The sequence below is a fragment of the Eupeodes corollae genome, chromosome 2 (genome assembly GCF_945859685.1).
Source record: "Eupeodes corollae chromosome 2, idEupCoro1.1, whole genome shotgun sequence".
NCBI classification, from domain to species: Eukaryota; Metazoa; Arthropoda; class Insecta; order Diptera; family Syrphidae; genus Eupeodes; species Eupeodes corollae.
The window spans coordinates 63,035,408-63,055,819 of record NC_079148.1 but is presented as its reverse complement, the minus strand read 5'-3'; the positions used below and the strand labels follow the sequence as shown (position 1 = coordinate 63,055,819).

Here is a 20,412-nt window from a genome sequence, read left to right as displayed (position 1 = left end):
TAGATCTAGTTTACGTAAAAAAAAACTCAATTCGTTTGTGAACCAGATCAGTGTGTTTTATCTCCAATAATTAGTTTTTACTTGTTGATACTTAAGATTTGATTTATTTATAAAATGGAGTGAAATCTGAAACTCTCAAACTTCTCTTACACTGAAAAATTCATTATGGGAAGTTTTTATAGCATGTATCTAATTATATTTGTCAAATCCCATTTATTAAATATCATAACATTTATAACATGTCTGATTAATAACGGTATAATGGTATCACCATACAACATATTTTCTTCAAGAAGCCAGCAACAGATAATGAAGGCAACCTTCAATTTCCCGGCATTGCACTTCACACAACTTCTTACTCACAAAATCGAATAGTGTAGAAATAATCGAACTACGATGTGAACATCCTATTAAAAGTGAAGAAAGAGCCATTGTGAATTTGCCTTATTCCGCTGCATTTGAACGTCAACTGAGATGTTAAATTGACATCTGTATTCCATCGTACATCGTTTAACCTATGAATTTTGTAATCGTGAAAAAATGTCTTGCGGGAATTTTATATTAAAAAATAGTTTAAACTATTACTTAAAATCATCATGCCCACTATTATTAACATCCAGATATGGGCATACACTTCGTGGTAAACCACCAGGTGTTGCCAGAACCCTTGAACAAAGATTACAAGGTATTTAAATCTGACAAAAATATTCGCTCTTTTTTTTCATCACATCCTTTTCAGATGAGAATCCAATTGATCCAGAAGTTGTAGAACAAATTAATATCGGATTCCCAAAACTGAAACGATCACGTTCAATTGAAATGAAGGAACGTCTTGCACACTTAAAAAGCCAAAGAACCAGTCCACAGTTGGAGAAAACAGCTCGAAGGAACGACTGTAAGTCCAATTACAAAAAAATACTAATCGCAAATTTATATAATTTAAAATAAACGATCACCTTTTTTAGTGACTATCGACCTGGATAAGGTCTATAATGAATACAAAAACACAACAGGTCAACACGATCTAAGGAGAATAGCAGATCACTACAATATATTTAAGGATCTATTTGGTGATGCTTACTTTGTTCCAAGAGTGGCTTTGGATATCAAGGTATCAAGAGTTTATGCATTATTTGTTGGACTGTTGTGCAAATTTCATGTTTTTAGTATGAAGCTAGTGGTGACACATTTGTCCCAGTTTACAATGGCAACATTGTAAAACCGTTAGAAGCTGCAAAGCAACCTCTTGTGAGTTTTGATGGAGTATCTGATCCCATAACAGGAGAGGTTTGTAATTCGTTTTTCAATTAAAATCAAATAAACTAGTCGTGCTTTTGTTTAGAAATCCAGTAAAGATTCTTACTGGACCTTAATTGCCACGAATCCTGATGGTCATTTTACTAAGAGTGACTCCGAGTATGTTCATTGGTTTGTGTAAGTACCCTCGTCGATCTTTTCATACTTATACAATTTATAACTGAGAAACTTTGTCTAGTTCCAACATTCCCAATGGAGATATAGCAAAAGGCGAAACTTTAGTCGAATACATGCAACCAATTCCACCAAAAGGAATCGGATTCCAACGCTACATATTTGTTCTATACAAACAGAACTCAAAATTAGACTTCAGTGGATACAAAGTTAACAAAAGCGACGATCTAGAACTACGTACATTCAAAACTTTAGATTTCTACAAGAAGTACCAAGATGACATAACACCAGCTGGACTTGCCTTCTTCCAAAGTGATTGGGACACGGGAATTACAGATTTCTATCACAATGTTCTCAGTAAGTTTTATCAGTTTTGTTTTGCTCTGAATTATTCAATTAACTGTTTGATCCCTTCCTGTACAGACTTAAAAGAACCAATTTTCGAATATGAGTTCCCGAAGCCATATCTGCAGGACCAGAAATGGTTCCCATTGAAGCAACCATTCAACTTGTACATGGATAAACACCGAGACATCAAACAGGTGAACAAAGAATATTTGGAGAAGAAACTTGCAAAAACACATCCGTTCGAGGGCAAAGAAGCACCATTGAAATTCCCCAATGCGCATCCAATAAGGAATGTACCATCGTGGCTGAGAACAGAAATAAGGAAGGAACGATTGAGCTTGGGTAGAATAAATGATTACAAATAAATTTTGTTTGATTGTTAACTGAAGTAAATAAACTTGTTTATAAAATCAACTTTGGGTTTTATTCGAAGTTTGAGACTTAATATAAGTTGCTCGAAATAAAGGAATTAACTTGTTCACACTTTAACTTTGCTGAATTTGAAATGTAAATCTTTCAAAGTTCAAGGAAATATGAAATATAAACCTTATACACGAATTTCGAGGACATCTTTCATTGCGAGGATGATTAAAAGGAGAAAAAGAAGCAAATTAAAAGTTTCATTTCATTTTGTTTTTATATAAATCTTTACACTCGTTTAAATAAAATTAAATTCTACGTAGTAAACTTAGGGTTGCAATGTCTACACTGGTTTTAGTCTCTCATTTCACCTTCTTCATCGTCGTCGTCCATACCCTTTATGTACAAAACATTATTGCACCGGATCAGGACTTCTCCCAAATTACCTACAAACAAAAATTTACCATTTTACTAAATATAAAAAAGTTAATTTAAAGCAATGTAAAAACTTACCCGTAACTTGTCCATCGATGTGCTCCTCTGTATTTGCAAGCTGCATATTCATGTAGCCATCAACGGAGACCAGATATCCTTTGTACTCGTGTCCCCACTTTAGTTTTATAAGGACCGCTTTTCCTGTTAAACCATTTAGGAATGGTTTTGGATTAATGGGCATAGCAGCAGACATGATTGGGTTTTGTTTGTTCTTACTTTGCAACGAACAGAATAGAAATTATTATAAATGAAACAAGTGTTTCTTTTTTTCCAAATCGAATAAAAATTATTGTAATAAAATTAAAGAAAATTGTGATTGCTTTGCTTAAACGTTTTTATTTTCCTTCGTTTTGCTTTTGATTACAATATTTGTGAATATTTCTTAATTTAAGGTTAGTTTTCGCTCAGTTTCGCTATTAGTTTTAGCGGCCATTTAAATGCTTGCATTCAGAGAGCATAAGATTAAAATAGTACGGAGTTTAAAGTAATTGGTGCGTTCAAGGAATATAATTTTTGTTGATCACATGAGAGACCTATTTTGGGCACTTATTGCCGAAAAGAGTGCGATTAGCTAACAAAAGATATTTTCAAGTTCATGTATAAATTTCATCAAGAAAAAGACACAGTATATAAACGGTGATTTTTTAAGAGCTTGAGAACTTTTTAAAAAAAAAAAACGCATAAAATTTGCAAAATCTCATCGATTCTTTATTTGATACGTTAGATTGGTCCATGATATTTACTTTTTGAAGATAATTTCATTTAAATGTTGACCGCGGCTGCGTCTTAGGTGGTCCATTCGGAAAGTCCAATTTTGGGTAACTTTTTCGAGCATTTCGGCCGGAATAGCCCGAATTTCTTCGGAAATGTTGTCTTCCAAAGCTGGAATAGTTGCTGGCTTATTTGTGTAGACTTTAGACTTGACGTAGCCCCACAAAAATAGTCTAAAGGCGTCAAATCGCATGATCTTGGTGGCCAACTTACCGGTCCATTCCTTGAGATGAATTGTTCTCCGAAGTTTTTCCTCAAAATGGCCATAGAATCGCAAGCTGTGTGGTAAGTAGCGCCATCTTGTTGAAACCACATGTCAACCAAGTTCAGTTCTTCCATTTTTGGCAACAAAAAGTTTGTTAGCATTGAACGATAGTGATCGCCATTCACCGTAACGTTGCGTCCAACAGCATCTTTGAAAAAATACGGTCCAATGATTCCACCAGCGTACAAACCACACCAAACAGTGCATTTTTCGGGATGCATGGGCATTGGGCAGTTCTTGAACGGCTTCTGGTTGCTCTTCACTCCAAATGCGGCAATTTTGCTTATTTACGTAGCCATTCAACCAGAAATGAGCCTCATCGCTGAACAAAATTTGTCGATAAAAAAGCGGATTTTCTGCCAACTTTTCTAGGGCTCATTTACTGAAAATTCAACGTTGTGGCAGATCGTTCGGCTTCAGTTCTTGCACGAGCTGTATTTTATACGCTTTTACACCAAGATCTTTGCGTAAAATCTTCTATGTGGTCGAATAACACAAACCCAATTGCTGCGAACGGCGACGAATCGACATTTCACGGTCTTCAGCAACACTCTCAGAAACAGACGCAATATTCTCTTCTGTACGCACTGTACGCATTCGTGTGGTTGGTTTAATGTCCAATAAAGTAAACTGAGTGCGAAACTTGGTCACAATCGCATCAATTGTTTGCTCACTTGGTCGATTATGTAGACCATAAATCGGACGTAAAGCCCGAAACACATTTCGAACCGAACACTGATTTTGGTAATAAAATTCAATGATTTGCAAGCGTTGCTCGTTAGTAAGTCTATTCATGATGAAATGTCAAAGCATACTGAGCATCTTTCTCTTTGACACCATGTCTGAAATCCCGCGTGATCTGTCAAATACTAATGCATAAAAATCCTAACCTCAAAAAAACCACCCTTTATGTTACCGATGGAAATATTATATCAGAGATGTTAATATTCGGTAGAGTTGTCGTGAATTCATGAATTTATTACGGAATTGGTTGCAGCAAAGTTAATTAGAAAAAATTACACATAGGTGGTTTAATGCATTCTAAGTCTGACATATTGTGTATGTTCACTTTTACAATTTTTTTTTTATAAGATTGTTTGTAATCTTTAGTTTCAAATTTGTTTTTGCTGTTAGAAGTTAAAAGTGAAAGACTATGTACCAATGTAAATTCGTTTTTACTTCATTTAAAATTTTATAACTTTTTGATAGCAGAGAGTTGTCGCAAGTCTTTAAGAAAGTGTAATAAAATAAATCAAAAACAAATCCAAAAAATAGGAACATAATCGGAAAATAGTTTCAGACAACCAAAAATATCTCTTTAAAAGAAATAATAAGTGTTTTTAATAAGACACATAGTTTTTTTTTACATAGTCTTAAAATGAAAGGAAAATAGTATTTAATGGTATCTCACTAATGTAAGAAAAATATTGCAATTATTTGCATGAACCTTACAATTGCAAGGTAATTTTAATCAAATTCTTGAACCAAAAAATAAAGACAAAATTAAAGCTTCTGTTACCCTTGTAGCGTTGTGACAGTAACACTGATGCAGAAGAAGATGCTATAATAAAGATGGGCTTCTGCAATTTTTGAATTTTCTTTAACGCAGAAGTGAACATCTTCCTAACAAATATCTGCCTTTTGGTATTTTCTCTGTTTTTTAAAAACATTTATTTTATATATAATCAAATGCAGACACATGTAGATCAACCATTAAAAATAGAAGTTATATTCTTCTGAATGCACTTATTAGTTTAAAAATGTCTTACGTTACGTTGTTTGAAAGACCGGGAAAATTTAGCAAGTTTTGTTTACTATTTGTTGTTGTTTTTACTGGCTTTTGACGTTTCTTATTTTTGCCGTTCAATTTTAAATGGTTTTTGTTTTCTTTTGTATATTGTTTAATTTTTGCGTCTTGCATAGTTGTTATCAGTTTGCTTAAATTGTACAAAAAATATCATTAAAACGATAAATGTTAGTTACTTAGTCTAATTATCCATCGATACAAACATGACCAATTCTTATTTGCTGCACGAGCTCGGTCAAATATGTGCGGAACTTCGTTCGGAAAAGGTTACCAACCGAAACAAGTCATTGGACAAATTGGACAATTTACTTGCCAATTCCAAAGACGATGTAATGCAGTTATATGCAGGAAGCACTGCAAAGCTTGATCCTTCTTGGAAACGTATATTTAATAGTTCCATTGACGCTGCCATCGATGTAAATTAATTTTAATTTTCCAAAGAAAATGATATTATTGGAATGTGTGAATTTATATTTTTCTAATAGCACGCAAAAAAAGTCCAGGAAGCTGAAGGAACCAAGACTTTTCAGACCCAACGCAACAAAAACCACATTTACAACTCAATCATCAATAGACTGATTGATTATAGTCTTGAAGGTAAAAGCAACATTCTTATTTAAGAGTAAGCTCGAAAAACAAAAATGATTTCAGATGACAGCTATCTATTGGATCAATCTACCATTTTGACTGCCTTCAAAGACGGATATGGCAATGTTACTGTCCGTAAGAACTTTGGTAGACTATTTTTACAAATCCTGGAAAGAGGAATTTATGATTCAGTAGAGAACATTCGAGGAATAAAAGCCTCTGAGTTGAGCTGTAAGTTAGTTATTTCTTTTTTTTTATTCTAATATTTTCATGGGTTTTTTAGCAATCCTATCTTACCTCTTCGAAATGAATAATCCCGACGATGATAATTTGAAGCTGGCAGTTATACGTTGCATCAACAAAACGGTCGAGTTATGCAAGCAATATGTTCAACTTGGACTTGATTTAAGGGACTACTTTCCGGATGCAATATCTTTGGCTAATGAAGCCCGAGATGAGCAACAAAAAGCAGAAGCTATTAAATTGTTTTATTTGTTAACATCAGAGGTAAGAATAAACCGTAACACAAAAAAGAAAGACGTTTAATTTATTTATTTTAATTCTTTGTGTTTCTTTAAAGCTCCTAATAGATTATCACATTACTGTTTGTGGCCATATTCAAGAAGTTTTACCCACTCTATGTGAATATTATAATTCCCAAATGAGAATCGAAACAAAGGTTTGCACAGAAAAAAACACCAATTAAGACATATTTCTTTTTTAAAGATTCCTAATTTTGTATATAGACTTTCTTTTTTCTTGGTGTGTATTCATCTTTGAAAGCTATTTATCCAAATCTCAATAGTGGCGATTATAATCCGATTGGTGTAGCTCTCAATGAAAACTGGATGAGAACTGTTGTGCGAAAGCTTAATGCAATAGTAGAGGTTGAATCAAAAGAACAATCTATTCAACTACAACGATCTTCAAACTATAAAACCGATGAGCTTTTTAAAGTTTTTCTTAAAACATCAGCAATGATAGTTTATCTAGTAAGAATTATAAAAGACTTTGGTAGTTCAATAACATAAAATTGCTTTGGTATGACTTAAAGATGAACTGGGCCGATGGTCGTAATACTCAGGAAGAAGAAGAGGAACAGCCAAGAGCCAAGATTCAACGAACACCTGATAGACTTGAGACCATTTTGGATAAAGTCACCTTAAAGGATAAAACTTCTATTAATCAAATTTCGTAGGTTTCTTTGTCCTTTGTTGATATCACCTTATAATGTTATAATACGATTTCAGATTGCAAATTTTCACGCAACTAATTGTTACACAGCCACATCTTATAAATGAAATTAATTTTATCCCAATTTTGGAATCACATCATCATTGTCTGTCGATGTTTAACTGCTGGCAAAATTTAAAATGCCTTCGACTGGGTTTCGGTACTCTTCTTCAATTGGAACCTAAACTTTTTCCAAACATGCAATTAGCGTCGGAAAATTGGAAACAAATAGTGGAGTTCTTGATTGCAGATACATGCAGCAATACTGATGTTTTGAGAGAGAAGCATTTACTTTTGCAAGAACTAATCCGAGCAAATAAAATTAAGCTTGAAGATTGCACAACGCTTTTGAATTTCTTACTAATTAATACAACAATGCGTCGCAACGAATGCGTATCTACTATTCGAGAAATGCTTCTTTATAATGAAAATTGCAACCTGGACAAAACATCTGAAATTATTGGTAAACTTCTGAGCTGGCTTTACCAGTCGAATAATAAAATTGATGGCAAAAGTTTACTTTTGAATGTTGAACCCTTGAATGAGAAACTTGTTGCTGATACCGCTGCATTGATGGTAATAAATTTTCTTGATTCCATGCCAAAAGCTGAGAGTCATCAAGTTGACCTACCTGATGGTGATGAGGACGACGAAACAAAACTCATTAATTACAAATATTGCCGTAAATATATTTGCATTGAAGAGCATGGTAAAGATGTTAGGAGAGCTAATGGCTTAAAAGCGAAAGAAAAGCCTGCCAGATGTTTTATTCAAAGTAACTACGAACTTTTGATGCGATTACTTAATTTTGAAACATCCAAGAAGGAAACTTTACATAATATCAACATGGATCTATCTCGTTTGCTCAAAATGGTTCTGGTATTGAGGCAGTTTTTCTTTTATGGCATTTTTGATACAAACACATATTTGACTTGTCCTCTTATAAAGAGAATTGGGTTTTTTATTGATAATTTAGATGTGAGCGTCTGTTTTCAGGAATATCTACATTTCTTTATTGTAAACATTTCAATTTATTTTAGTTTCAACTCAAGAGTATCAATGTTCAAAAAATTTCAAAATCTGAGCTACTGGACGTTATTGAAATACTTTTGGAAATATTCAATAACATATGCGATTATAATTCATTCTTTACTTTCTTAGACAAACAAAATATTGAAGGTTTGATTAATTTTTGTGGAGGTGTTCTTAAAATAACAGGTATGAAAAATTCACTTAATTGAGATTTTTTTTCTAAAAACATGACAATAATTTTAATCTAGAAAACAATAAATCGGAAGATTCCAAAAAGTTGTCCCTTAATACTATGAAACTACTTGCTACACTATGTTTCAGTAAAATTCATTCAAAAAGAGCATTTGCGTATATTAAACAACAACGAATGATTCTAAAGGATAATTTATATGGAATTTTATCTCTAATCAAAGTAATGATGAAAAAATATATAAGTTAGGTCAAATTAAAAATTAAAATTATTCGATCTTTTTACAGATATTTTGCAAACAACAACAAAATGAAGAAATTGCAGTATGGTTTGGTGGGAAACTTAAGACAATGTGTCAACTTTATTACTCGGACATTGAGTTATGCGATAAAATAGTTCAAATAATGCCAGGTTTGTATTTTTCTATTTTCATTTATTAAGCATTAAGCGATGCACAGTGGTTCTGGCTGTATGGAGAGGCGGTCATAAATCCATTTAATCTGAAAAAAAGATAACCAATTTAAATGAAATACTTACTTACTTAAGGTGGCGCTACAGTCCGGGGAGGACCTGGGCCTCAACCAACATGAGTCTGCAACCAGCTCGGTCCCTAGCTAGCTGTCTCCAGTTTCGCACGCCAAGTTGGTTGAGGTCCTCTCCCACCTGGGTGCGCCACCTGAGTCGCGCACTAGGTCAGTGTCGCTGTATCAGCCCGTACAGCTCGTCGTTATATCTTCTCCTCCATTCTCCATCTATGCGTACGGGACCAAAAATTACCCGAAGAATTTGTCTCTCGAAGCATCCTAAGACGCTCTCATATTTCTTTGACAAAGTCCAGGCTTCAGCGCCATAAATGAGAACCGGCATGATGAGTGTCTTATACATGGTGATTTTAAATGCTCGAGAGAGGACTTTACATCTCAATTGCCTTCTAAGTCCAAAGAAGCAGCGATTTGCAAGAGTTATTCTTCGTTTGATTTCAGCGCTGGTGTCGTTGTCTGCATTAATAGCGGTGCCTAGGTAGACAAAGTCCTTAACTACCTCAAAGTTATAGCTGTCCATGGTGACGTTTTGTCCAAGACGTCGTTATTTAGTGTCCTTTTTTGATGACAGCATATACTTCGTCTTGCCCTCATTGGCCACTAAACCCATCTTCTTCGCTTCCGTCGCAATGCTCAAAAACGCTCCACTGATATCGCGCTTTGATCTTCCAATTATGTCAATATTATCAGCGTATCTGAGTAGTTGAATGGACCTTTGGAAGATTGTGCCTCTAGTGTTGACGGTTGAGTTTTGCACAATTCTTTCCAGAACGATGTTCAAGAAGTCGCATGACAGTGCTTCGCCTTGTCTAAAACCTTTTTTGACATCAAATGCATCGGTGAGATCTTTTCCGACCTTGATAGAGCAGCGTGCATTCTCCATCGTCATTCTGCACAAACGGATAAGTTTGACAGGGATGCCAAAACTAGACATTGCTCTGTAGAGCTCTTCCCTATAGATGCTGTCATACGCGGCTTCAAAATCGATAAAGAGGTGGTGGGTATCGATTTGAAGTTTCTGATTTTTTTCCAAGATCTGCCGTAGTGTGAATATTTGGTCGATATTGGACTTTCCTGGTCTGAAGCCACACTGATAAGGACCTATCAGGTTGTTGACAAACGGCTTCAGACGTTAACATAATATGGCAGAGAGGATCTTATATGCAATGTTGAGGAGACTGCTGCCTCCGTAGTTGGCGCAGTTTAGAGGGTCTCCTTTCTTATGTATCGGGCACATTATGCTGAGATTCCACTCATCGGGCATGCTTTCTTCCGACCATATTTTGCAGGTGAGTTGGTGCATGCTCCGTACCAAGTCATCGCCTGCTGCTTTCAATAGTTCGGCAGGGATGCCGTCAGCTCCAGCACCTTTGTTTGACTTAAGTTTAGATATAGCTATCTTCACTTCGTCAAGGTCGGGTAGGCGGAATTGTTGATCTGCGTCGCCAGGGTTGAATGGTTCTATATCGCTTACAGCGGAATTCGGTTCGTCATCGCCGTGATATAATTTGGAGAAGTGGTCTTTCCATATTCTCAGCATCGACTGCCGTGTTTTTTCTCTCCTTTTCTGCTCGTAGAGTTCGCGAGCAGCTCTAGTCTTTTGTGCAGCGCCGTTTTGTACGCCTCTTGTTTCGCTGCGTGCGCTTGCCGGCATTCGTCGTCAAACCAGGGGTTTCGATATGGTGGCCGTGTGAAACCTAGCACTTCAGAAGCGGCATCTCTGATGGCTGCAAGGCAATGTTGCCACTGGTTTTCAATGCTTAATGCACGAAGCATAGGACTCCTTAAGAGGTTATTAGAGACTCGATCGGAAAAGGACATGGCAGTCTCCTGCGATTGTAGCCGTCTAACGTCGAATCTTCTCACAGTACTTCCTTGTTTTGGCTTGGATCGGGATATCCGTAGCCGTACCTTGGCTACACCGAGGAAGTTGTCTTGGTCAATGTTGGCCTCTCGGAATGTTCTGATATCCTCTATACTGGAGAAGTGTCGTGCGTCGATCGCAATGTGGTCAATCTGGTTGACGGTTGATTGATCAGGAGATTTCCATGTCCTCTTGTGGATAATGAGATGTGTGAACTGCGTACTAGCTATCAGAACGTCTCGCCCCGCAGCGAAATCGATCAGCCTGAATCCGTTGTCGGAGGTGGTGTCGTGCAGGCTGTATCTCCCGATTATGCCACCAAAGATGTCTTCTCTTCCTAGCTTGGTATTAAAATCTCCTAAGACAAATTTTATGTCATAGCCAGGGCACTGCTCATATGTCTTGTCCGAGAGCTCGAAGAATATGTCTTTGGTGTCTTCATCTTTCTCCTCTGTTGGGGCATGCGCGCATATTAGGCTTATTTTGGCAAATTAAGCCTTGATGCGGATTGTCGTGATGCGCTCGCTCACACTGTTGAAACTCCAAACATTTTGCCTGAGCCTAGTTCCAACAACAAATCCACACCCAAAAAGACGCTGTAGGCACCCGATGTTCACCGCGGGGAGGTGAGAGTAGGAGTTGATAGACAGAGGTGGGTTTTGAGAAAAACCTGTGGACGCTTGCGTCCTGTTGAATGCACATGTCTTCCATTTGAAATTTAAATAAAATGTTTAGGGAAAATTTTCACCCACTGATACGCCCACTTAAAAAAGTCTTCTAACTGTCAATTAGTGGTGTGTTATTTGAAAAAAAAATGAAGATAAAGTATTTTGTATCATTCTTCAATACACATTTTTCGCCAGGCTTATAAATATGCAAACAAAAAAATGATAATGCGAAATATTTACCACCCCCAACTTTGAGGGCGTTCTTTACAAAAATCTTATTTATTAAATCTTTTCTAAAAATGAAAAAGAAAAAAGAATGTGTAGCAAACATTTTTTTTTAAACAAACCTACAACCACTTATTGGTATCGGAAAGGTGAACTGTTGGTATTTTTGACGTGTATAACTTTGGTTAATTTTTTGCTTAACTAAAAACCATAGCGCAAATCTTAAACTGTTATAATTTATGCTATAAAGGCGGCTCTAGGTAAAGCAGTTCTTTATTTAAAAGGTCTTGTTTAAATTGTTCTTAATTTTAAAGACTTTAAAGGCTTTTAACGTGGCCTAACGCATTTGTATGGTTTTTATGGGCTGTAAGAGAGCATTCTATTATAAGTCGATATGTCCCTGGTGCAAATCCAGGGGCCCCCCTTAAAAAATTAAATTGTTTGTAATTGTTTTTAGACCTTTTTCCTTTTTTTAAACTCACCTTTAGCCAACTCACCTTTCCAAGTAAGATGGCCGGCGATTATGTTTTGCCGCGACATGGTAGTCAAATGCTATTTACCACAATCTTTGTTGCTTTTGTTCGGAGTGTCGACCAAATGCAAGTTTGTCCAAATATTATATATTGTTTGATGTCGAAGTCTATTGAATTGAGGGATGAAAATGGTGTTCTTTTGTTGCGGTAATACTTACTTGGTACATGTAACACAAATTCAAGCCAACACAGCTTTCGTGATTTTTGATTTACAAGCTCGAAATCCTCTTCTCACCTTCTAATTACATTTTTTTTTTGAATTTATGTAAAAAAATTACAAACGTTACTTTCAAAAAGGTAAAGAAGCAATTTACTGCCTTTTAAGTTAGATTAGTCCTTTAGCGTTAAAGTATACTTATATCGTTTAAAATTATCAAAGATTCAACCTTCATTCTTAAACTCATTTTTAAAGACTTAGAATTTAAAATGATTTAAAGTAGGTTTTAAATTTTGCTCCAATGCAAATAAATAACTAAACAACAATTTGCTAAATTTTGTTGACGAAGGCATTGTGTTCTCTCAATGTACCAACGAGTTGGTTTCTTTTTGATGAAAATGGATAAGTACCATGGACTGTATAAACATATTACCTTCTCTCATACCTTCTTCGACGAAAGTTGGTTTATACTGGCTGTGCCAAAAGAACCGCCAATTGGTCTATTCTTTGGGAATTGAAAAATTTCCCTTTATCGTTTTTTTTTTTAAACTTGTGTAGCAGTATGCTGCAAAACATTTTGTAGATCAACTTTGGGTTACTTCAACTCCAGCAGGTATGACTCCTTTTTACACTCTAGGATTGTATGGTGTTCTTGAAAAAATATTTAATCCAATTTTAATGCTTGCTTGTTTTAAAACTGTAAGGAGCGGTATATCTGGCTCTCCTTGGAGTTATACTAAGGATCTGGCCCTCCATGTTGGGGGTTGTGCCGTCGGGGTGACTTCCTGGCCACGTACAAAATACCTTTAGTTGCGAAGCACAAAGTATACTACGGCGACTGCTACCGAGAACAAAGACAGCGTCTATTTGGGTGTGGATTTGTTGTTGGAACTAGGCTCAGGCAAAAAGTCTTGAGTTTCAACAGTGTGAGCGAGCGCATCACGACAATCCGCATCAAGGCTAAATTCGCCAACATAAGCCTAATATGCGCTCATGCCACAACAGAGGAGAAAGATGAAGACACCAAAGACATATTCTTCGAGCTCTTGGACAAGACATATGAGCAGTGCCCTGGCTATGACATTAAAATTGTCTTAGATTTTAATGCCGACTATGCCACATCTTTGGTGGCATAGTCGACGTTAGACGGCAACAATCGCAAGAGACTGCCATGTCCTTTTCCAATCGAGTCTCTAATAACCTCTTAAGGTGTCCTATGCTGCCTGCATTAAGCCTTGAAAACCAGTGGCAACATTGCCTTGAAGTGCTAGGTTTCACACGGCCACCACAGCGAAACCCCTGGTTTGATGACGAATGCCGGCAAGCGCACGCAGCGAAACAAGAGCAATACAAAACGGCGCTGCACAAAAGACTAGAGCTGCTCGCGAGCTCTACGAGCAGAAAAGGAGAGAAAAAACACCGCAGTCGATGCTGAGAATTTTGGAAAGACCACTTCTCGAGAGCGAGATAGAACCACTCAACCTCGGCGACGCAGATCAACAATTCCGCCTACCCGACCTTGACGAAGTGAAGATAGCTATATCTAAACTTAAGTCAAACAAAGCTGCTGGAGCTGATGGCATCGGTGCCAAACTATTCAAAGCAGCAGGCGATGGCTTGGTACGGAGCATGCACCAACTCATCTGCAAAATATGGTCGGAAGAAAGCATGCCCGATGAGTGGAATCTCAGCATAGTGTGCCCGACACATAAGAAAGGAGACCCTCTAAACTGAGCCAATTACAGAGGCATCAGTCTCCTCAACATTGCATATAAGATCCTCCCTGCCGTATTATGTTAACGTCTGAAGCCGTTCGTCAACAACCTGATTGGTCCTTATCAGTGTGGTTTCAGACCAGGAAAGTCCAATATCGACCAAATATTCACACTACGGCAGATCTTGGAAAAAAATCAGAAACTTTAAATCGATACCCACCACCTCTTTATCTATTTTAAAGCCGCGTATGACAGCATCTATAGGGAAGAGCTCTACATAGCAATGTCTAGTTTTGGAATCCCTGTCAAACTTATCCGTTTAATTCCGTTTGTGCAGAATGACGATGGAGAATGCACGCTGCTCTATCAAGGTCGGAAAAGATCTCACCGATGCATTTGATGTCAAAAAGTTTTAGACAAGGCGATGCACTGTCATGCGAATTCTTCAACATCGTTCTGGAAAGAATTGTGCAAAATTCAACCGTCAACACTAGAGGCACAATCTTCCAAAGGTCCATCCAATTACTCGGATACGCAAATGATATTGACATGATTGGAAGATCAAAGCGTGATGTCAGTGGAGCGTTTTTGAGCATTGCGACGGAAGCGAGGAAGATGGGTTTAGTGGTCAATGAGGGCAAGACCAAGTATATGCTGTCATCAAAAAAGGAAAAAAGGACATTAAACAACGACGTCTTGGACAAAACGTCACCTTGGACAGCTATAACTTTGAGGTAGTTAAGTATTTTGTCTACCTAGGCACCGCCTACGACAACGACACCAGCGCTGAAATCAAACGAAGAATAACTCTTGCAAATCGCTGCTCTTTTGGACCTAGAAGGCAATTGAGAAGTAAAGTCCTCTCTCGGGCATCTAAAATCACCATGTATAAGATACTCATCATGCCGGTTCTCATTTATGGCGCTGAAGCCTGGACCCTGTCAAAGAAAGATGAGAGCGTCTTAGGATGCTTCGAAAGAAAAATTCTTCGGGTGATTTTTGGTCCCGTACACATAGATGGAGAATGGAGGAGAAGATATAACGACGAACTGTACGGGCTGACCTAGTTAGCAGAATTAAAGTCCAACGGCTTAGAGGTCATGCAGAGCGAATGGACATCAACGCTCCAGCCCGGAAGGTCTTCGAATCCAATCCCGAGGGACTGTGCAGTAGAGGAAGACCGCGACTCTGGTGGCGCACCCAGGTGGGAGAGGACCTCAACCAACTTGGCCTGTGAAACTGGGGACAGCTAGCTAGGGACCGAGCTGGCTGGAGACGTATGTTGGTTGAGGCCCAGGTCCGCCCTGGACTGTAGCGCCACCTTAAGTAAGTAAGTAAGAATGAATGTTTCCGGTTGATCACTGTTCGATTTGATTGCTTCAGGTTGATCGCTGTTGAAAATGACGGTCTTAAATATGGCTGATCGATGGTATCTTGCAGCCATACATTGTTGCGGATTTTCTCAGATTTAAACTTGATAAAATAAGTTCCGCTAATATTTTGAAAGGCTTGCAATAATTGATTTACATATATTTGGATTCATTTATTTTAATTTTTGATCTTCCTTGCGATTGCAAGACAGTGCAATATTCTATAAATCGGCGATCAAATTTTTTATCAGTCCCTGAACTACTGTGCGGCTGCGTTTTATGCCACACTAGTCAACTTTTATTTTAAACTTGGATCAAAACCTATTAATGTTTTACTTAACATTTAACATACATTTTTTTCAGAAATCGTTCGATATGTGGAACCGTTTCAAGCTGAACTCGATATTTGTCTAATAATTATATCTTCTTTCTTAAAAGTCACATCTAAAAAATATTATTCCACAAAATTAGCTGCAAAACTTATTAATTCAGTTCGCCAAATAGCCAATTATTGTCCGAATTTGATTGATCAAGACAATTTCCAAGTTATATGTTTAATGCCATCAAAATTTGTATCATCTCAGAGTATAATTATTTCATTTGCTGCTGTTAATACAATAACCGCTTTATTGGATTCAAAGTGGATATCAATCAAAACCACACACATGGAAAAATATTTTACGTTTGCTTCCCAACTTTATTCAAAATTAGATTGGAACAATTTACCAGTATGAACACAGTTTCTTTTTTTACTTAACTATTATTGACATTTTTTTAATTTAGATGGAAAAAGATGACATTAAAACGAATAGCACTGCCGTCGCAGTTCAATTATTAACTTCTCTATTTGCATTTAGCTCTTTTCATCGAGAAGTTGCTTTTCAAGAACTAGGCAATTATTTAGGATCACAAAGTCTGAATGAAAGTAAGATTTATTTTATACCAGAAATGCAGACTTGTGTTATGTTAATAATATTCTTTTTTAAGGCTATTTCTATAATTTTCGAGATATTGCGGCATTTTTCAATTGTTCCCTTTCAGCATTAACTAAACCTTACATCGATGCATTGCTTCATGTCTGGACGCAGAAGAAACTGCCTATTGCAAAGTATGTAGACTTACAATATTGTTGGTACTAAAAACTTATCACACTTAATATTATTGTTTGCAGGTTTCCCTACTTTTTGTGTGAAGATAGCCAAGAAAAATGCTTCACTACTCATCTTTCCAGTATATGCTATTATCAACTTCGATTTTCTTCGACTCAAGGATTAGAAGAACTACAACGTCTGAAGTACGGAACAGCTCGACAACTTCTTGCCGTAAGTGCTTCTTTTTTTTGTTACTTAACCATAACGTTTGCATTTTGTTTTGTTTCTTTAAATAGAAAGCCTTCCCAATCTGCTACGCATATTTACTAAGTCAGCTTTCGAAAAATTCCCACAGCCCTGAAATTAATTATGTCGCACAAGCTAAAGGCCTATTGAATAATTTAAATGATTTTGGTGTTGACTTGGTGAGTTCAAATACCAAAGTACACTGGGGCACAATTTATAGTGCAACAAAGCAACTCTGGGATGAATATCACTATGCGACCTTATTTGGATTCACTCTCTACGCTAATACTCCATCTATGTTAATGAACTTCACAAGCCTTAAACACATTTTAAGATATTATCTTGTAAGTTTATCACTTGATTGATTTTCAAATGCTGAATGATTTATTTTTTAATTGACTTTCAGCAAAAATGTTACGCTCTCCCATCAACCAAAACACTAGGTGATTGTTTTGTAATGCTCATCAAAAACGATCCAATGGCTTTACTAAGGGTTTTTGCTGCCTTCAAATTGGAATTCAGTGATTTCATTTTCCTTAGCGATAGACTCAAGTCATTTTATTGGTTCTGTTCACTGGCTGAGATAATGATAGAATCTATATCGGAACAAAATTCGAAGTCTGGTTTAAATAGCACGCAAACATTTTTCCTCCGTGATATTCTGTTTTTTATTCTGAAATCTCTGGAAAAGGGTACAGTCTTCGATAATTATGCAATTTTTAGTGTTTTTACTTAGTTTTTTTAATTAAAGGTGAAAAAGAAATATATAAAGCTGGTCTACACTTCCTCCATCAAGTTCTCGATAAGAACATTTCTTCATTTTCCGATATAATAAATAAGCATTTGAATGATATAGCCTGTATTCTAGTTTCTATAACTCAAAATAGTGGTCCATCTGTTGACCAAGATATGGCCATAAATTTGTTAGAACTGCTCATATGCCAACACACGGCAAAATTTATTGATTCCATTAAGTTGTTGGATAAATTCCCTGACTTGGATATCTATCAGCATTTAAGGAGTGCTGTTGAAAGTATAAGCGATAATCGAGATAAAGAACTTCGATGGGCGGTAAAGGACTTTCTGAATACAACCACTAAAGGCGTCGAAGGGATAAGATCTCTTAAAAATTGTGTAAATAATTTAATCTGCTTATATAGTTTTGTTTTAACTTAATTCAAGAGACATTTTTTCATATAGATTGCAGGCGAAAAATTAAAATTTGATAATATTTCAAAGTCTTCAAATTTGTTGTATGATCTTTTAAAAAGATTAATAGATATGGTTCGGAGTTCAGAAACAGATATAGCGATGGAGTCAGCAAAATGCTTAGGAGAAATAGGATCTGTTAAAATTCCTGATATATCCTTCTATTTTGAATGTGAATCAACTTTTTATAGCATGGTAAGTAGAATTTGTATTTATTACATTTGGATCTTATTGTTCTGTCGTTTGTGGCTTCGTTGTTGATAGGAATTTGCGTGCCAAGATGAAATGACGTTCCTTGTTGAAAGTTTATATCGAATACTGGATGAATTATTATTGCTTTATGATTCTGTTTCTATTGTGGATATGTATGCAGTATGTAAAGATTTGGCAAGTTCTAAAATTGGTTCGAGAGTTTTGGGTAAGATTTTTGTGACTGTTCATATTTGTAGTTCAAAAATTCTCGTTTTTTTTTATTATTTCAGTTTCATTTCCAACGTTTGGTTTGTTTTTGAAACAAGGTTACGTTAGTGTTTTGGATAATTATAAATCAATTGATGGTTTTAATTTTATCGATATATTAAAAAAACATGAGGACTTATCATATGAACAATTTTCAAAAGCATTTTCATCGAATGTCTTTGAAAAATGTCAGTGGGATTCAATTGCTAAACTTTGCAAAAACAGTGTGAGTGTGAATTTTTGTATACTTATAAAATTAAATTCAAAAGTAAAATTGTTTAAACTATTTAAAAACTAAATTTGTATTATATTTGATTTCCAATGAAAGAAAATAACGCCAATTCAAACAAATTTGCAAAGTGATGAAATCAATAATTTAAGTTAAACTTTAAACTTACTACTGAAAAACCTCCAGGAGAAACTAAGTTTTATACCAATAACCTAGTCAAAACAGACGTACAATTCATATAAAAAAAACATGCGTATATCGATAAAAATTGGGCTAGAGCAGACACTAAGAGTATCGCTATTAACAAGTGAAAAAAATCCCTAAACATCCCATGTGGGCATACAAAGTTATAAAGGTATTTTTTGAACGTTAAATGCTAACAAAATTGTTTGATTAGACTTTGTAGGCCCTGAGTAAGTGTTTAGAAGTAGCAACGGTTTCAAAAAGCGTCAAATGTCGAAAATGTTGATTTGTAGTATTTAGTGCCCAAACAAAGTGATATCTAAAAGCGTTTCAGGTTATAAAAATATAGTTTTATTGTTAATCTTTTATTTTTATAAATTCTTTTGGTCAGAAATATTTATATATTTATATATTCCCCAATTGATTAAATCAAAAACCATGAATATATATTCAAGGATTTAATTTATTTATTATTTATTCATCAAGCAGAGACACAGCTCTTAAAGACTACTTTGAAATATTTAACAATATAGGTAAAAATAAACAAAATAAGTACATAAATACTAAATACTAACCACCGAGATTGAGACTTAAGGTGCGTGTCCATTTGAGAGCACTTCTGCTAGTTAAATCTCGAGAGCAACTCTCGGGAGACTGTCCATTTGAGAGCCAAATTTTAGAAGTTTTGCTATAGCGAGCTCTCTGCAAGAATATTCGGCCCTATTATCGAGGTAACCGTCGGAGCGGAATTCTCTCCGATTTCCTCCGAATCGGAGACATTTTGCTTCAAGGTAGTTGTTGTTGATCGGACATTCTCTCCGACAAAATTCAGCGAATGCAATTTGCATGCGATGCTTTGCGATGAAGTACTTGTTTTGTTTTATTCTTGACAGATACAAACATACAATTTTCCGAAGTCCTCCGACAAGTTCTTGTTTTTTAAAAAATATTTTTAAGAACCAAAGACAAACACCATAAAGGCTTGTGATATTTTTGTTTTCAAATATATAAGTTTATTTTTAATAAATGTTTATGCATCAAAGTTGAGTTGAACTATTTCATTTCGAATTGTAGCTGCTTTTCTTTTCTTTGCGCCCTAATCCCATTTGATTCAGCGTCCAAAAATAAACCAACACTATGCGTTTCTTATTATTATTGCTTGTATAAAGTCAAATAAATAAATAAAACTTATGTTTCAACAGTTTTTTTTTTCAATTTATTCTTTTTCTTTGACACTTCAAATGGAAACAAAAACATATGTTTGAAGTAGGGAGGGGACTTAATTCGATAGTTTTTATTTAAAAACCGTTGCATCTTATTAAATGTCTTAAAAATGCTAGCGCATTATAATTGAAAAAATAACTTTTATAAGCAATATATTACATTCTGCCACCAATTTTT

General features: G+C 35.8%; 3 protein-coding genes across 3 annotated transcripts in view; 2 read left to right on the top strand and 1 right to left on the bottom strand.

Annotated features, from left to right (window-relative positions):
- The first annotated feature begins 510 nt into the window (after positions 1-510).
- LOC129944639 (39S ribosomal protein L38, mitochondrial) lies at positions 511-2,193 on the top strand. Its single transcript, XM_056054205.1, has 7 exons — positions 511-685; positions 740-895; positions 966-1,111; positions 1,168-1,287; positions 1,343-1,434; positions 1,496-1,788; positions 1,855-2,193. Exons 1-7 carry the CDS (start codon positions 541-543, stop codon positions 2,142-2,144), a joined length of 1,242 nt encoding a protein of 413 aa, XP_055910180.1. The 5' UTR covers positions 511-540; the 3' UTR covers positions 2,145-2,193.
- A 197-nt stretch (positions 2,194-2,390) lies between these two features.
- LOC129944640 (small nuclear ribonucleoprotein F) lies at positions 2,391-3,038 on the bottom strand. Its single transcript, XM_056054206.1, has 2 exons — positions 2,653-3,038; positions 2,391-2,585 (listed from the first exon to the last, which is right to left on the bottom strand). The coding sequence occupies exons 1-2, from the start codon at positions 2,825-2,827 to the stop codon at positions 2,494-2,496; spliced, it is 267 nt and encodes an 88-aa protein (XP_055910181.1). The 5' UTR covers positions 2,828-3,038; the 3' UTR covers positions 2,391-2,493.
- Positions 3,039-5,542: 2,504 nt separating this feature from the next.
- The window catches only part of LOC129944641 (serine/threonine-protein kinase ATM), a 31,455-nt gene continuing 16,585 nt past the window's right edge, over positions 5,543-20,412 (top strand). The window contains exons 1-21 of the mRNA XM_056054207.1: positions 5,543-5,893; positions 5,963-6,074; positions 6,129-6,296; positions 6,349-6,572; positions 6,646-6,744; positions 6,812-7,057; positions 7,120-7,259; positions 7,316-8,276; positions 8,339-8,516; positions 8,579-8,742; positions 8,808-8,931; positions 15,958-16,322; positions 16,378-16,519; positions 16,582-16,702; positions 16,766-16,916; positions 16,982-17,275; positions 17,338-17,623; positions 17,683-18,065; positions 18,132-18,335; positions 18,405-18,558; positions 18,623-18,825. Of these exons, the coding sequence (XP_055910182.1) occupies positions 5,681-5,893; positions 5,963-6,074; positions 6,129-6,296; positions 6,349-6,572; positions 6,646-6,744; positions 6,812-7,057; positions 7,120-7,259; positions 7,316-8,276; positions 8,339-8,516; positions 8,579-8,742; positions 8,808-8,931; positions 15,958-16,322; positions 16,378-16,519; positions 16,582-16,702; positions 16,766-16,916; positions 16,982-17,275; positions 17,338-17,623; positions 17,683-18,065; positions 18,132-18,335; positions 18,405-18,558; positions 18,623-18,825 (4,932 nt within the window). The 5' untranslated portion in view covers positions 5,543-5,680. The remainder of the gene's footprint in view (positions 5,894-5,962; positions 6,075-6,128; positions 6,297-6,348; positions 6,573-6,645; positions 6,745-6,811; positions 7,058-7,119; positions 7,260-7,315; positions 8,277-8,338; positions 8,517-8,578; positions 8,743-8,807; positions 8,932-15,957; positions 16,323-16,377; positions 16,520-16,581; positions 16,703-16,765; positions 16,917-16,981; positions 17,276-17,337; positions 17,624-17,682; positions 18,066-18,131; positions 18,336-18,404; positions 18,559-18,622; positions 18,826-20,412) is intronic.

Excerpts from the sequence above, each read along its gene's own strand:
- LOC129944639 (XM_056054205.1), top strand. The coding sequence starts at position 541 with ATGTCTTGCGGGAATTTTATATTAAAAAATAGTTTAAACTATTACTTA. Across the intron at positions 1,288-1,342 it reads CTGATCCCATAACAGGAGAG|AAATCCAGTAAAGATTCTTA; the intron begins GTTTGTAATTCG and ends GCTTTTGTTTAG. Across the intron at positions 1,789-1,854 it reads TTTCTATCACAATGTTCTCA|ACTTAAAAGAACCAATTTTC; the intron begins GTAAGTTTTATC and ends CTTCCTGTACAG.
- LOC129944640 (XM_056054206.1), bottom strand. The coding sequence starts at position 2,827 with ATGTCTGCTGCTATGCCCATTAATCCAAAACCATTCCTAAATGGTTTA. Across the intron at positions 2,586-2,652 it reads CATCGATGGACAAGTTACGG|GTAATTTGGGAGAAGTCCTG; the intron begins GTAAGTTTTTAC and ends TTTTGTTTGTAG.